General features: G+C 33.1%; 2 protein-coding genes across 2 annotated transcripts; both read right to left on the bottom strand.

Moving 5' to 3' along the window:
- Nucleotides 1-1802: 1802 nt before the first annotated feature.
- LOC114373381 (NAC domain-containing protein 40-like) lies at nt 1803-10948 on the bottom strand. The gene is made up of 7 exons (XM_028330846.1): nt 10325-10948; nt 8679-8932; nt 8162-8461; nt 7692-8059; nt 6862-6960; nt 4934-5102; nt 1803-2272 (listed from the first exon to the last, which is right to left on the bottom strand). The coding sequence occupies exons 1-7, from the start codon at nt 10515-10517 to the stop codon at nt 2105-2107; spliced, it is 1551 nt and encodes a 516-aa protein (XP_028186647.1). The 5' UTR covers nt 10518-10948; the 3' UTR covers nt 1803-2104.
- A 1488-nt stretch (nt 10949-12436) lies between these two features.
- On the bottom strand, nt 12437-13834 carry LOC114375330 (probable F-box protein At2g36090). The gene has a single exon (XM_028333106.1). It carries the CDS (start codon nt 13728-13730, stop codon nt 12738-12740), a length of 993 nt encoding a protein of 330 aa, XP_028188907.1. The 5' UTR covers nt 13731-13834; the 3' UTR covers nt 12437-12737.
- Between the last annotated feature and the right edge of the window lie 2730 nt (nt 13835-16564).

Below are 16564 nucleotides of genomic sequence, written 5' to 3' on the forward strand. Positions count from 1 at the left end.
TCTCGTATATCTAAGTATAGTGAGATCTTTTGCAAGCACATATAGGTTGTTACACTAATGTTTTTTTTTACGGAGCTTCCTTTTCATGCCTAAATCACCATTAGCATTTGCCTTTAAAGGACGAAAAGGGGCGTCGTGAAGAAAAAATGGTGACCGGCATTGTGATATCTTTGACAAAAAACTCAAATCCCACAAAAAAAAACTATATTTGGGCTTCCCATGTGCACAATGTTGTCACTCGCCGCTTCTAGCAACAATATTGAAAAGGTATTTCATGGCCACAGTCTCCTCCGACAGTCGCAACGTTGACCTCGTCTTCCTCTATCACCTCCAAGACTATGACGACACAAACTTCGCTTTTAAACTCTGGCTCAAACAATGTGCTGTTAAAGTTGCTTAAGTCACAAAAGTCATCGTTGTCGCTGGATCTTTATGGATATGTTGTCATCATCATTGGATCTCCGGGGAGATGTCGTCGTTGACAGATCGAAGGAAAAATGCTACTGTTGTCGCCTATGATTATTGTGATTGAGAATTTTATAAAAAAGATCCCCTGTGGTTGAGACTAATTTATCACATTCGATTCATGCCTTTCATTTTTATAAGCTTGTATCTGACAGCTGAAAATTCTTTCACACGGTGCAAAAGTAATTAGACTTTTCCACCCTAGTTTTTATCCTAAAACAAAAGTTAACTCAATTTAAGTTGGACCAACCGTTTGAGCTTATGGTCATTGAGCCCATCTACATATGCTCCTACCATACGTTCAATGTCAATTACAAAAATATAGTGAAAAGTTAATTAAGCATATTATAATTTATTTTAATGTTGTTGTAATTGAAGAGTATGAGTATTTCTATTTTAATTTATATTTAAATCTTTAAATGAATACCACTGAATATACAGATCAATTAATACGAGAATTTCCAGTTTAATAAGTGACTTCGAATTATAAATCTAAAATATAGTTACTTACATTTATACTTGAAAAAAGTTTTTTATCGTGCATGGTAATCTTCCTCGTTTTGAGTATATTTTTTCCTCAAAGATACTTATAATTTCTTACAAAGTGAATCTTCGATTGAGTAATTGATAACGATAAAAAAAAAACTTTATTCAAAGGGGAATTTGTTATTTTATTTTATAATATAGATTAAAATTAATTATATATTTGAAATTATATACATTATTAAGCAGTATTATTCTGATATATTGTTTTAATTATTGCTCATGAGTGACTAATTGGCAGACATTGTATTGGGCTTTGAAATAGCTGGCTCAGTTATAAGATTGGACTATTCATGTAATGCTAACTAAAAGGTCTTTTATTTTCTTTTGAAATATGCACTCTAATTGCCTTATTGGATAAATATTTAGTGTATGTTTGATCTAATTTATTATAAAAAATATATAATCATTTTTTTAGAGGGCTCTTGAGAGGGAAAAAAAAAGCAATTATTTTTCCAAAACAATCTCTTACCGAACATGCACTTTTTCATGTATGAGGGGAAAAAAAAGCTTGCCAATAACCGTCCGGAAGAAAAAGAAAAACACTTCAATGCATTCAAAATTTAGCCTTAATTCTCTATATAAACTTGATCCATAGTGTACTTACATTATAAAATTGGTCTAGATTATTTATTATTGTTTTTCTACAGACTAATTCAACTAGTCGACTTTCCATTCTTCCAAAGGCAAGGCAAGGATTGTTTTACATTAGTGACCTTTTGACTTACATAGTGAGTCTTCCGGCTTCCTAATTATTTTGCGTTTTCACAAAGCTCAATAATTTAAACAAAGAGTTTACTCAAAAGATCTCCTTATTTATATGTGCCAAAAGGACGGTAGCATTAGAAATCAAGAGAGAAATATGAAAACGTTAAACTACAGAAACGATCTAACCGGTATAAGATATAATGCTTCTATACCATTCAACAACTTTTTTAACAATAGAACACTGCACTTTTCAATGAGATAGAGTTAAAAATCGTAATTGATCAGACAGGGAGCAAATCTTCTACAACATTCCCTCCAACCGAATTAAGGAACAACTTCACAGCTTGAGCATAACAATGAACTTCATTACCGTACTTGCCGCATTTGCTTAATCCTCTAAAATTTGCTGTCGCTCAAGCTCAAGAATCCGCTCAGCTAGAGGGCTTACAGTTCCATTTATTGTTCCATTGCGTCCTCTACACTGCTGCAGTTGTTCCTGGAGATGCCGCACTAGCTCATTCAGCCTTCGAATATTCTTCTCTTGCACTAAAATAATCTGCAGCAAGGAACATCCATTTCACGAAAAACATCAGTAAATAACTGACTAAAATAGCATATGGTCCTATTGGACAATTCTGTTAAACTTCTGGGATAGGCACATAATTCATTTATAAGCATAGAGGGAATTCAAAACCAAATGCCCAATGGTAATATTTGTTCTGTGGGAGATGAGAGGAATGTGGCAAATGATGAGGATAACAGAAATGGGAAAAATGGGAATGTAGTTACCAGATAGATAGAGGGAGAAATCATAACTGAATGGAACAGGTGGCATTCAGGATATAAGACTGAGGAGATAGGACAAGGAAGGAGAATATTTTATTGCAAGGTTGAGCAAGGTGGAGTGAACCACTGAGTGACAGTTGCGGACATTTGTTCTTTTATTGGATATACCAGGCTGAGGGGTATTGAGATTAATCAAATTCCAGATGATGAGAAGGTGGCAGCAGTTGCAGTTTGTTTGGAGGGGATGATGCTAAACTGGTTTTAATGGGGGGGACAAGAACTGAGTGCATCTCATGGATCACTTTCAAGAGATCACTGTTTATCAATTTCAGTACTCATGAAGTATTAATGAGTTTGAAGCAAACAAAATCCGTGAATGAGTACAGGAGCAGTTTGAGCTCATCAATCCACTTCGATAAGCTGACGAAGAGGTGCTTATTCATGTCTGGGCTGTCTGGATGACAAACTGAGTGGAAGTCTGACTTCATAGTTCAGGAGACCTAGGGACGTCGATGAAGCTCGCTCAATGGGTGCAAGATCAAAGTTGAGCATTGGGGGAAGTGTCTTCTGTGTGAAGAACAGTTTTTTCCAGGGCATGTGTCAGAATAAGCACCTACATATACTGTTTTTGGATTTTTTTTCTTGTGGTTTCTAGTTGATTTCTCTGCTGTAGGGAGCTTAGCTCCATTTTTCTCAGTAAATAATACTCATCACTTCTTAATCTCTATTATAGAGCAATTATAACATGATAAATGGGGAAAAATTGTAGACGGGGTATGTAAATATAACACTAGTTATGCACAACGTAGATAAGCCACAACCAAACTATCTCATTTCTTGTGTCACATTAAATGTCTTTAGTACTTAGTAGAAATTAATTACAGTTCCCAAGCTTACTTTATAATAATCCTTTCACATAACAATTGATCAACATTAGAGCATTCAATGGATGGGTTGCAATGTCCCAATGAATGTGATGCTCCATTCACCACTAACTAAAAAACTTCTACAATTGCATTAGTTTTTTAAAATTAGGCATTCAAAACCAAGTTCATACATGTATCACTGTTCCCACAGTGAGACAACTTTTTAATTGGCATATAGCTCTATAAAGCCAATATTCCCTCAAATGATAAATGATCTGAATGTAGATTGTCTGAGACAATGAGATGCCAAAGCTATGTGATCAAAAGATTGTCTGTTCAACTAATTAGAATTAATTATTTCCAGTGATAATTGTATAAAGTAAAAACATGCAAATCTTTAAGACAGAATGATAACCTTGGAAGTTGGGAACAAATCACAGAAAGGGCATACAGGATAAAACTAAGCAAAAAACTTTCTGTCACACAACGATGACTTGTTTTACTTCAAAAGAATTATATGGAACAGAACCTAAGCACTCCTGATGAATCCAAATAAAACTTATACAAAAATTTAGCCATATGCAAAAGATGACAGAAATCAAGACACATGTGGAATCATAGTTAGTTAGCAAGGAAAGACTGCTGGCTGTAGGTCCAAGATTTCAGGAATTGAAAAGAACATCACAAAGGAAAGCAGCTAACACCAACCACAGGGATTTTGAGTGAAGCAAGAGGTGCCAAGTAAATGGATGGAAGTGAGAGGGTGCTCATGGAAAGTATTCTGTTATCCCTCTCTTTCTCTATACTACTTCCTTTCTGCATTTGTCTTCATACATATAATCTGTTCTTAGCTTCCAGCTCCCTATAACTGGATAGCACTCCCTCATTGTTATTATTAATAATAAAAGTGAAAAGAAGCATTTTACATATGTTATTTTAATTAAAGGTTCCCTACATGCTACCAAACCCAGATCACTTATCTTGATTTCAAGAAATTTATAAAATCTAGACACACATACTATCTCAACTAAGTTTTCAGGGTTTTATTCTTAATTCTTTAAGGAGCCAGAGGGGGGGAGTTAGTCAACAAGAGTACATAAAGCAATTCTCGAAAAGTGAACACCACACTGTCCTTCATGCCACCAAGGAACATGGTTGTGCACTGTAAGCTGGCCTACTGAGACCGTAAAAATCATGTACAGCATAATGAAATGAAACGGTCAAAGCTAACATATAACTGATATAAGCAAGCACATACACACTCAAGTACTCAACTAAACAAATATATAATACCCGTGACAGCAAGCATATAAACTGAAACCATCTTTGTTATAATCTTCATCAACACCTCTCTCGGTATTCTGGGAAATTTTCTTTACTCGTTTATAATCAAAATGTAACCTAATGCAAGGTGCAGGATAAAAAAGCATCATGAATCAAAACTGCAGACAAATGACCCAAATAACAACACAACACAGAAACAGATGCTACATCAAGCAACTCAAGCCACTGATTATATCAACAGAGAGATTTAATTGAATTGAATTTAAGCATAAACACAAGACCTTCTCCTTAACGGTTTCTTCAGCCTTAGAAATCTGATGCTGCTTCTGAGGCAAGTTGGGGTTAGAGTCAACATCGGCCACAAGCTGCTGCTTCCACTCGAACTGTGAGGTGATTATAAGTATAATCAGCAAAAAAACAAGCAACATGGGCCTCGACATGATTCCTAATTACAGAGTAAACACCTGCTCAACATTCAAAACCAAAAAATAACCACGAACACACTCAATTAGGTCTCAATTCCTGATTCCTAAAATTAGGGTTAATTGAATCGTGGAATCGCAGAGAAATCATTATCAGAAAAGAAGTGTGCAATTGAGAGTTTGCAGTGGGTAGAAGAAGACTTACCGATGGATGGAGGCGAGGAAACCCTAAATTCATTATCGATTGGTGGAAAGTGAAAAAAGTAAATTGTGGAGTGAATTGTGAAGAAAGCAAGTGACTAAGTGCGGAAATCAGTTTAGAGATTCTTTACCAGCCAGCAATGGCAAGAAGTGTAACCCTAAAACAGCAATGAAACTCGATGTTTCCCTCTCTTTCAACTTTCTACTTTTCTTGTATCTGTCAACCATTTACGGAAGTTACTTGGAAGATGAAAGCTGTGATTCGTTACGGTTCGGAGCACCCAACGCTACCCTATGCCCCTATTCTAACCACTCATACACGATCAAATGAGTTAACTTTAAATACTTTTGTTATTTTAATATAAAAATATATTTTGAATACTAAATTAATAAATTTAAGAATACTTCAAGAATATATCTATAAACTATAGAAGTAATAAAGAAGAATAGCATATTTGTAAGGACGGCTCAAAGACTTAAGAAATTTAAAACAAATTTAAGAATGAGACTTTTTATTTACTCATAAAATAATTTATTAAAATTATTATTATTTTATTTAAAATTTATTTTTAAATATAATTTTACAATAAAATCTTTTTAGGTATATTAGTACTTAAAAAAATATTAAAGCCTTCTTTTTTGAGAGCCTAAAGCCCTTGTTTAGGTTACATGCGTCTTAAGTGCCTATTTGATCTCCACTTAATTTAGATAATTTTATCCTTTAACTATTGTAAATTTCTCTTTATTATTCGATTTTAACCTCCTCTAATGTCAATTATGTTGTTTAAAAAATATACTCAATTACTTATATAATTAAATCCAATTTTAAAAGGTAAAAGTTTTTTTTATCCTTGTAACTTTCGATATTTCATACACATGGTAAGAACATCAAACTTTTATTAAAAAATTTAAAGAACTCAATTATTTATCAACTGAACCGCTGGGCTTATTAGTTTTCAAAAGGTAAAAATTATAAACAAAAAAAGTTTGGAGTGCCTATATTTCCACTAATAAATAAACCATACTTGGTTCATATTTTTAGTAAGTTCAGTTCAAACTTTAAATTTTTACAAGTTAAACTAAATAAATTAAGTTTGAGCATAATTATTTTTACTAGTTAAGTTGGGGATTTAATTATTTGACTCACTTTTACATTTTTATTAAAAGCTTTGCATGGAATAGAGAATACAAAACATTGACAAAACTTATTTTTATAACAAATTTTTATTTCTGTCTTGTATTTGCATTTCTCTTTCTTTTTCACTCTTGGTTATAGGAAAAAAATATATGATAAAACACAAATAAGAATAGAATTTATAAAGATCAAACGAGAGAAGATAAAGTTGAAAGTATGAAAGAAGTAAGCATTAATGACAACCATTTTACTGTAGGCCTTGCTTATTTTATATTTCTGTAAAGAAGAATACATTGAAAAATGTAAATATGATGCTATTCAAGTTAATTTAAAATCAAATCTATCCGCATTCTGAACGAAATGGCCAATGGGCATTTAGAAAATGAACATGCAATTCCTGATTAAACCATCCTAAAAACTAAAAAAATAACAAGATGTCAGAAATTCCAACAAGATTGAGCCCCCACCACCACCAGGTAATGTAAGATTGGAATCAATCAAGAGTTGAAGACCCAGCATTCCGTCATCATCAAGTTTAAGAAACTTCTGGCTGCAGGAACCAGGAATCGTGCGTATGGTATGCACTATACATAATTTACGCGTATTCCAACACCTTCAATCTTGGCCACTTGATTCCAATAATCCAAAGCCAATCACTTAAGCTACTCCTAATTATTAAGCTTTTCATTGCTTTTGACAGGTTAATATTAAATTGATAGTATCATTTTAATCTTTGTTGCATACTAAATCGGATAGATGCGCAAAAAATTAATTTCCTCTATATATAAAGTCCCTTTAACAAAAAAAGTGAGAGAATCAAATTTAACCATACATGAAATACTTGTAAATTTCATTTAATTACAAATTATTATGTACCATAAAAAATCATTAATCTTTATAATAATTATCTTAAAATTTATACTAATAATTTTTATACTAGACAAAAACTTATATAGGCTTTTTTTATAGATTATGAATATATATTTTAATCTTAAATATTTATAATAAAATATAATAATTAATATTTATTTTTCTCAGTCTCAAAAAATGCTTTATGTGTGATAGGTTTCTTACCCACGTGTGAGTATATATATTTATATATTGAGAAAAAAAAAAAAAAAAACTATGATATGCAATCCTTTCCAAACCTCCACTACATTCCCTGATTTCGTGTGGTGCAGAGGAGCCCATCATTAATTTGTACACGCAACCTCAAAGGCTAATGCAACATATTAATAGGAAAGAAGCAGTTTAACAAATTGCCTACGCTTTGTGTAGCACTAATCATGATTTACACCCGAAAATTCCCCACAATACTTGTCTTGTTTTTGTCCTCTCACTAAGGACAAAAAATATAGAACCATCAAAGTGAAAACGAAGAAAGCTAATACCACCAAACTGTTGGTTGTTCTGGCGAAGAAGGTATTCTTTGATGAGTGCATTGTGCTTGGGAAACGAACTACTGCACGAGAATGCTTTGAATTCCCAACCCTTAATCTTATTCTCCGTTGTGCTGTGCCTTGTGGTGCAGGTTGCATCTGTGTAGGATCCTGTGGTCTTGTGTGACTCTCTACCAAGATTGATGATTCATCTAATTTGATGATATCATCCTTTAGTATCTCTGCATAACAATCCTCTTCATACCCCTCCTACAATGTAATAACAAGGGCATGTAAATATTTCAATTTTATCCAATGCAGTACTAATTAATACTACAAAGAAGCTGAATCTAGTAGTATTAGTATGTATACCTTTGGTTGACCTGAAGATTCAGTGAAAGTAGCTTCGTTAACTGGTCGCTGATTCGATTCGGACACAGAATCAATTTGCTCCATTGAAGGAGAACCATAACTGCTACTGTCCCTCTTGGAGCTACATCCAACCTCTTTGTCTTGCTCACAAGCATCCCTTTGATCAATACCACCTCCTGAGATAGCACAACCACTTTCATGTGAATTCACCGGATGCCTTTGACTTGATGAAGCTCTATTCGAAGCATCGCTCAAACGGAACTCTGTGTTCCTCTTGAGGCGACAAATGACCAAAGATTCCTGAAACATACATAGTACATTACTTAACAGTTACAAAATACAACAAACATGCAACTCAGAATCCATGAATGTGACTTATGTTGTCTTGATTAAAAAGATATTCAGATAATGAAAACTGTTAGCAACATGTTTTTTAACACACTCTTTTTTATTGATTGAAATTTATTAGAAATCACAAAATATGATCAGTCTCATGTCTTATTTAATAATTACTCACCTGAGATTTGTCATTAATGCAGTACTCGTGCATAATCCATTCAGTCCTTTCCCCTTTAGGTGCACGCCCTAAGTGGAACACCAAAGTCCGCTTCGTTCCTATAATGTTGGAACCTGACTTTACATTTCGCTCTTTGCCAGTTGCCTTCCAGTATCCACATTCAGTTGCTCTTTTACTTTGTGAACCATTTGGGTACTTTCTTCCGCGGGGAGAGAAGAAGAACCATTCGTTGTCTGACTGAATGAATGATTTGGCTGGTTCAAAATCAATATCAGTAAGTCAAAGGTTTCAATAATTTTGTTGAATGGAAGGCAGGTCTAAGCATGCATAACAATTTCTAATTACATTCTGTTTTCTATATTTATTTAGAAAATGGATATCAGAAAGCTGGAATAACATTAGACAACAGCAACATTTCATTTCAGTTTTTCAGTGCAAAAAGCCAAACAGAAACTACAACAGATCTTGGTTTCTTTCTGCTTGTTCTGTTTTCACTTTAGCATAAAACAAGTCAAGAAATAAGGAGATACATGTTTCTTGAATGTTCAACCAGTCACAAAACATAATGCATCAAACACTATAACTCACAGTAACTATTCAAAACTAAATCAAATTCTACAATGAAGCTACAACACAAAAAGTTATTACTTGATATAATATTAGATTAATACAATATAGCTTGAATCATGTAATTTCATGTAACAACCCCTATACGCTTAAACCACATTTTAGCACTGTCCCACCTTTGCTTTTGCCCAGAACTTAGGGGATGCTAGGATAATCAAAATTTTCAAACGGTTGGGATCCTTTTATGTAATTTCGGAACATAAAAATATGTCAGAATACCGAAAGATGCAACGTATCTGTAGGAAAACTTATGGATAATTTAATTTTTATTTCTTTCTCGTGCATAGCATAATATTATCATGTTCTTTACTAACTTAACAAGAAGTAAAATCAATTTTGAACATTTTTAACATTGAACACAATTTGAATCATCATATACGGATAACTCAGTCACATATGAGTGGGTTTCACATAGGGTTCCAACATGATGAGCGCCATATAAGAAGCCCCACTTCAAAATCATGCAATGCCACTGCACACCTTGAGCCTTGCATAAGGAAGGAAGTACTCCACAAACATAAATATTTGTATTGGAATAAAGTCGAAATTTTTTTATTTGGTTCCTACCCACCCGCATACATCATTGTCATTTTCTATTTTTCAGCATAAACTATATAACTAATCAACAATTGGGAAACTCTGCTTTCAATTATGCCAAAACTAATTGACTAGCTTAGGTTAGTTAGGTATCTCTCATCTTGAGATCCGTTTTCGTGAGACTAAGTTAGGTCCAAAATCTAAGATGATAGATATCAAAGTTTATTCTAAATTTATTATTAACTAATCTGCCATATTATCTATGCATGAAGTCTAATAGTACTGGTATAAGGAGGGGTATCGGAAAAAACTCAAGTCTTTAAGTATGTATCACCTTATGAGTTACGCGCAAAATTTATGACTCTGCTTCCAATTATGCCAATACTAATCGAAGTGAAGAAGCATGAAGTCGCACCCAAAACATTGAAGAAAAAGCTAGGATTCAAAAATGAATAGAGAGAGAAATAGTATTAAGTATTAACCTGGTAAATCCCAAGGCTCGTATTTACAAAGCTCAACCTCAGAAATGACTTGAACACTCTCCTCATGACCCTCCAACTTCTTCCTCAGGTAATAAGAAATCAACTCCTCATCGGTAGGGCAGAATCTGAATCCAGGAAACATGGACGAAGCAGCAATCGACATCTGAGCCTCCCTCGAAACCCCTTCCATCATCCACCACCCTGCTTTTTGCACCCTCCTCTGTGTTTTTTTTTTTCCTCAACCGATTGCCGACACAATAATGAAAAAAAAAAGCTAGCTACCCAGGGTTTAAAGTGGTTGATGGTTATAAACGAACAGGGTTGCTGTCGGAAGAGTTATTCCTTGGGGGCAGGGAGGGGTGGCTCCGCTTATGAGGTTCAAGTGTGGTTGTGCTTTGCTTGGTTGCGTGTGGCACGCAAGCTGGCGCAGGTTGTGGCGTGGTGGTAGAGCTTTTGAGAGAGTCGGCGAAGAATGTGTGAGGTGCTGAGGTGAGGTAACTAAGGTTCGGTTCCATTTCCATCTTGTCACGTGGCCTCACCTCAGATCCTTCTTTCTACTACTTTTATATCCTCTGTAACTCTCTTTCACTCTCTGCCACCGTTTTTGTTTTTGTTCTAATCAACTCACACTTTGACTAGTATCTAGTAAGGAATGGAGCTCACAGTTTCTTATTTATTTCTTCCAACATTTAATACCAATTCGGTATGCTAAAAACGGTGATGTTATTGTTTTCTTTTTGGATTCATGATCGAGAGAGGCTTTTTTTTATATATATATATAAATATGAAAAATAAATACTTTTTAATTAAAGTGAACTAATGATACAATACATTCAAACAACTGTATCTAAAAAAAATGCCTTCAAACAATAAGTTGGGCTTATTTATTCTATGAAACAATGTAGTAACTCAACATAGCATTGAGAATATGTTACAGCTGTATTTTAGAAATGAAATATTATATTTGAAGTTTAAACCATAATTTTTTTTTCTTTTATCTTTCTTCATCATAGTATAGATTTTAACTGTTTTTTTTCTCTTCTTTTCTTATTCTTCTAATATATATGAATTATTATATGACTTTTTAGTATAATTTTTCTTTAAAAAATAGAGTTTCAGTCATTTACTGTTGATATACGAACTTTCGATCAAAAAAAGTTACTTTTTACAAAAGCTAACCTTTTAGACCACGAACAGAAGAATACCTTAAAGTGAAGGTTAGCCTTTGCTTGCATCATAGGTTTGAAATGTAGACTTTGGGAATAACTGTAGAAGATTTTAACTTGGTAAATGTGTCTTTCTCTATGTCTTGAAATATTGGATATACGTCATTCCTAAAGCGAGTAGCTTCTATTTTTTTTCCCCCTAATTTAACATGAAAAATTGAGAGCACATGCATTAAGAGCAGCCAAAGGTTCTTCTTCAGTAACTGAATTACAATTTGAAACTATATATATATATATATATATATATATATATATATATATATGAGTTTAATGTAAATTCTAAAATAATTTTATATTGTTATTTAATTAAAAATCATTTTCTAAATTATTTTAAGATAATAATTTTAAAAATTAATAAACTTATCATATATAATAAATTATGATTAAATAATTTTTACAAAATTATACTATCAATACATAATCCTTTTTTTCTAGATATTTTTACTACACTGTATCCCTTACTCAAATTATATATACTTATTTAATTTCTTTTATATATACAATTTCTTTGGAATACAATACTTCTCAATATGTAGACACCTTTATAGATAAGAATTCAAATTAAGCATTTGTAGGATAACAATCTCTTTCACTCAACTTGTCTCAAATTAATTAGAATAAAGATAAATGAAATAATTTTAAAAACTAAAAATTATATTAAAGTTTATATTTTTATTTAAAACTACCAAAATTAATTTAATGTTGAATTAATGAATAATTTTTTAATTTTTTATGTTGAATATTTTTTATTAAAAATTATGATAAAAGTACATTATTTTTTCATAAAAGTTATGCGCTTATTGTTTAATTAAAATACTAATGCATGAACTTCAACGTGCAAACATCAAAAGTCAAAACCTTTAACAAACCACGATTTGGAAGAAAATAAATAAATAAAATTATAGAATTTGTATAATTGATTTATGTAACAACGTAACATGGTATGGGTCAAAAGAAAAAATGAATTAACAACACACACACGTTTTCCTGTCGTGTATTTTGTTTTTTTTTTTTTTTCTCTCACTTTCAACTATACTTTTTTTTTACTATTTACTTGTTGAATATTTTTTTTCTTCTCTTTCCGTCTGAAGCAGCTTGCGTAAGTGCAACCCAAAGTCCAAACACAGACACTACTACGTAGGTAAAGGACCTAATTGAAGAAAAATCCGAAAACGGCAACGTTTTGGTCAAACAGCAAAAGCCATAAACCAGAAGAGCAGAGCAAAAACAGCAAAAGCTACCAACATGGCAACCATGTCCGTTGCCTTGTCTCTCCTCATCTTCCTCTCTCTAATCTCTCTCTTCACAATGGAGAATTTCTCGAACCTCTCTTTTGCTTCTACTTCGTCAAGTTTTTTTCTCTTTCCATTCTCCATCGCGTCTTGTAAAATTACAACACTGTCCTTTCCCATCACGTGCCTCCCCTCGGTGTCCTCCATGGTGAGACTCACCTCGCGCACGTGCATCGCGCCACCGGCCTTCCCGCAGCACGTGACCTTTACGACGCACTGGACGGTTTCCATGGGCACGGCGTAGAGAACCTGGAGCTCCGCCGTGAGCCAGTGGCGCCGCACGGCGACGGGGCGGCGGCTGGAGAGGTTCGCCGCGCGTTTTCGGGTCGGGTCGATGATGATCCAGCTGAGGGTGAGATTCTCATCGAGGTGGTTGAGCAATTCGTTTTCGTCGTTGGTTTGCGCGAATTTGAGGGGAGTGGGGACCACCTCGTTGCGGTCGAGGAGGTCCACCCAGAGAGGGGAGCAGAGGAACCAGCCCTTGTGGGTTTCGGTTTTGATGACGCGGGAAAAGACGGGTTTACCCTTGTAGTAGAGGTCCACGGCAGAGATGAGCTCCGGCGGCGGAGGGGGTGGTGGTGTTGGGTTGAGATTGGGAGGGGAATGGTGGAGGGAGGGGAAGGAGTCGGAGAAGATGGAACGGTGGCGGGCGGGGAAGGTGGTGATAATGGCCGCGGCGAGGGGGTCGTTGAGAGAAGGCCACGTGGCAGCGGAAATGTTACGCCAGAGGTGGTGTTCTGTGCAGAGGCGGCGGAGATGGGAGGTGGAGGAAGCGGCGGAGGCGAGAGTAGGACCGTCGAGGCGATTAAGGATGTGGGATTGAAAGATGTCGGGGTGGACGGTTGTGATGTCGGACGAGAATGAAGTATTGTCCATGGGTGGTGTCATAAAAGAAGAGTGGTGGGTGAGGAATGGGGTTTTATTTATATACTTGAAACGTGTGTGTGATGTGTAGTGACCAAGGAAGGATTTGGATTCACAACTTCCGGGAACCAATTCAGACTGGCTGCTAGTAAGCTCAGCGTAGATACTAATTAATCAAACAAACCTTTTCTCATAAAAAACAACTCTTCATCTAGAAGGAAACCATTTTATTACTATTTTTATGAGATTCGAATTTGGAACCATTCTAATAGTATCAAGATTATAATAATTAAATAGTTCTTTTTTATCTCAACTTACAAGTTCTGTTTTAACTATTCCATTGTTGAAATCTGTAAACATAATTTTATTCTGAGTTGGACATTTACTAAACTATCAACAAAATGCAAACTTCTGTCCAGTTACAAAAATGTAAACTTAAATTCGATAGTGATTTATATATACTTGTAGTGTGTTATATTGACATGTAATCAATATGAAGATTGGTTTGTAGTTAGTGTTAGTATACCTTCATCAAGACCACAAATTTCATCATAACGAAGGATTTTGAAGAACTGTATAATCTGATTGAATATTTTTTTAATAAAAGGAGAAAAAATCACGGGTCAAAAAATCACGTTTTACACGCGCTCTTATAACCCCAAGAAAATAGAATTTGCAATTTGCAACAGTTTTTTGTGAGGCGCGGTGTAATGAAACTACGAGGCCCCTAGTATATTCAATCGAGAATGTTAATTCTCTATTAATTATGCTAGAAGATAGAGGCACACACCTCTTTAACCACCACATCATTTCCTTAGGTTCAAATTTGTAAATATATTTATTTTTTATCATTTTAATTATATTTATTCAAATAATTAAATTATACATACTCTATTTAATAGGTAAAACCATTTATCATGTGTTTCTTAACAACTTTTTTTATTAAAAATAAAACTTAACTTTGGAAAATATATATAAATTAATTTATTCACTAATATTATAATTAACTCTTTTTATGAGATTTATAGTATATATCACATTCTTAGATTGTTATATTAACATGAACTCCCTATTGATGAGTGAATCACCTGACATGCACTTCCATTAATATAGAAATTAGAATATTGCATACCTTATTCTAGGCCACATATTTCAACGTGACGAAAAATGTGAAAACAATATAATCTGATTTAATATCTTGATCAAGGAAAATATCAAGTGTCAAAATTCAAGTTGTACACCTCACAGTTCTATTATAACCCAAATTATGAATGACAAAGAAGATAGAAATTGTTATTATTGGCAACAACTTTTAGGGGGGATTCAGTGCTATTTGCAACATTGAATATAATAATCTAATAAAACATACATAATAGTGTAAATTAATAAGCAAACAAATTACAACTGTTATTTTTGTATTTGCAGTCTGGCTACATGCAATACACAGGATTTGCAAAGTTTGGCAAATTCTGAAAATGTGGCAGTACTGCCAGGCTCAGGCCGGAGGTTAAGGTGTGTGGACCAATGAAAAGTCAAAGATGATAAGTAAACTTTTGTTGGGTCGGCAAAATTGATTTCATGATCATAAGTAGTAATTAATGAAGGTATCACCGTTTTCAAAACCTAAATAATGAAAAATAGAACTTCGAACAATACAAATAAACCGTCCCTTGAAACATTACATTTCCAATATAATGTGAACCAGTTTGGTGTTTGGATCAGAAATCAAATTAATTAAGTGAAGCCATTAGCTTTTTCTACTTCGCCGTGGTTAATTTGTCTACCACCAAAATTGTTGAACCCCACTGTACCCTTCTTTGAATAATGATTCACCAAACTGCAGTATTACATTTACATGGATTTTGCATCATCGTTCCTAGTGAACACCTCAATTCCTTCAAAATTTTCCACGCATACATTATTCAATAACACATGTAATGCACGTGTGCTTATATTAATTATTCTTCTTCTCAATATAAAAATTAAATTAAATTTCTATATACTGTTAGCTAATTGAAAGTTATAGTTAATATAAATTTTAACATAATCATCATAAATTCAATATATTTATTGTATAATATAGTTTATAATTAAATAATAACTTAGAAATATTTATATTATTTATGCATGAACTATTTACTTTAAAAAGAGATTAATTTTAAAGAAAATAATTATAAAATGACCGTGTAAAAAAATTGCATTGTTAACTAATTAAAAAATATTATGTATATATTTTTTAGAATAATTATTACAAAAGTCAATAATTTTATCATATATGTTATTATAAAGTTAGATAATAATATAAAAATGATTTTCATTGAGTATTTGAATTAAATCATTGATTATGATTTTTTTCAATGAAAGTTAATTATGCTATAGTATAATCTACCGATGTTCACTTGTTTAAACGTCATTAGTAATAAGACGTGGCATCTATGAAAAATATATACGAACTATATCCATGCTTCGCTCTGTGTTTTAAGCTGGGTATTTTAACCTGGCGTTTTAACCCAATTTAGATTAACTTGTAACTCATCATCTTTTTAATTTAAATAAATATTGACTTCTAAATAATTTTATGAGAAAACAAATTATGAATTACAATATCATCTAATCATAAATTATATTGTATAAATTATTTAATTTTTATAATAACTAATTTTAAAGTTATATCAACCATTAAGATTATAAGATTATTTTCAATAAAAAAATATTATAATCTACGAAAAAATATACCAATAAATGACGATGTAAAAACTCTTTTATGGTAACTGTATGACCACTAGATTCATTACGACAAAATTTAATGTTTTTATTTTATGTTATTTTTATTATAATGATTTGTTTTTATTTTACTT

This window comes from Glycine soja, chromosome 11 (genome assembly GCF_004193775.1).
Source record: "Glycine soja cultivar W05 chromosome 11, ASM419377v2, whole genome shotgun sequence".
Lineage (NCBI taxonomy): Eukaryota > Viridiplantae > Streptophyta > Magnoliopsida > Fabales > Fabaceae > Glycine > Glycine soja.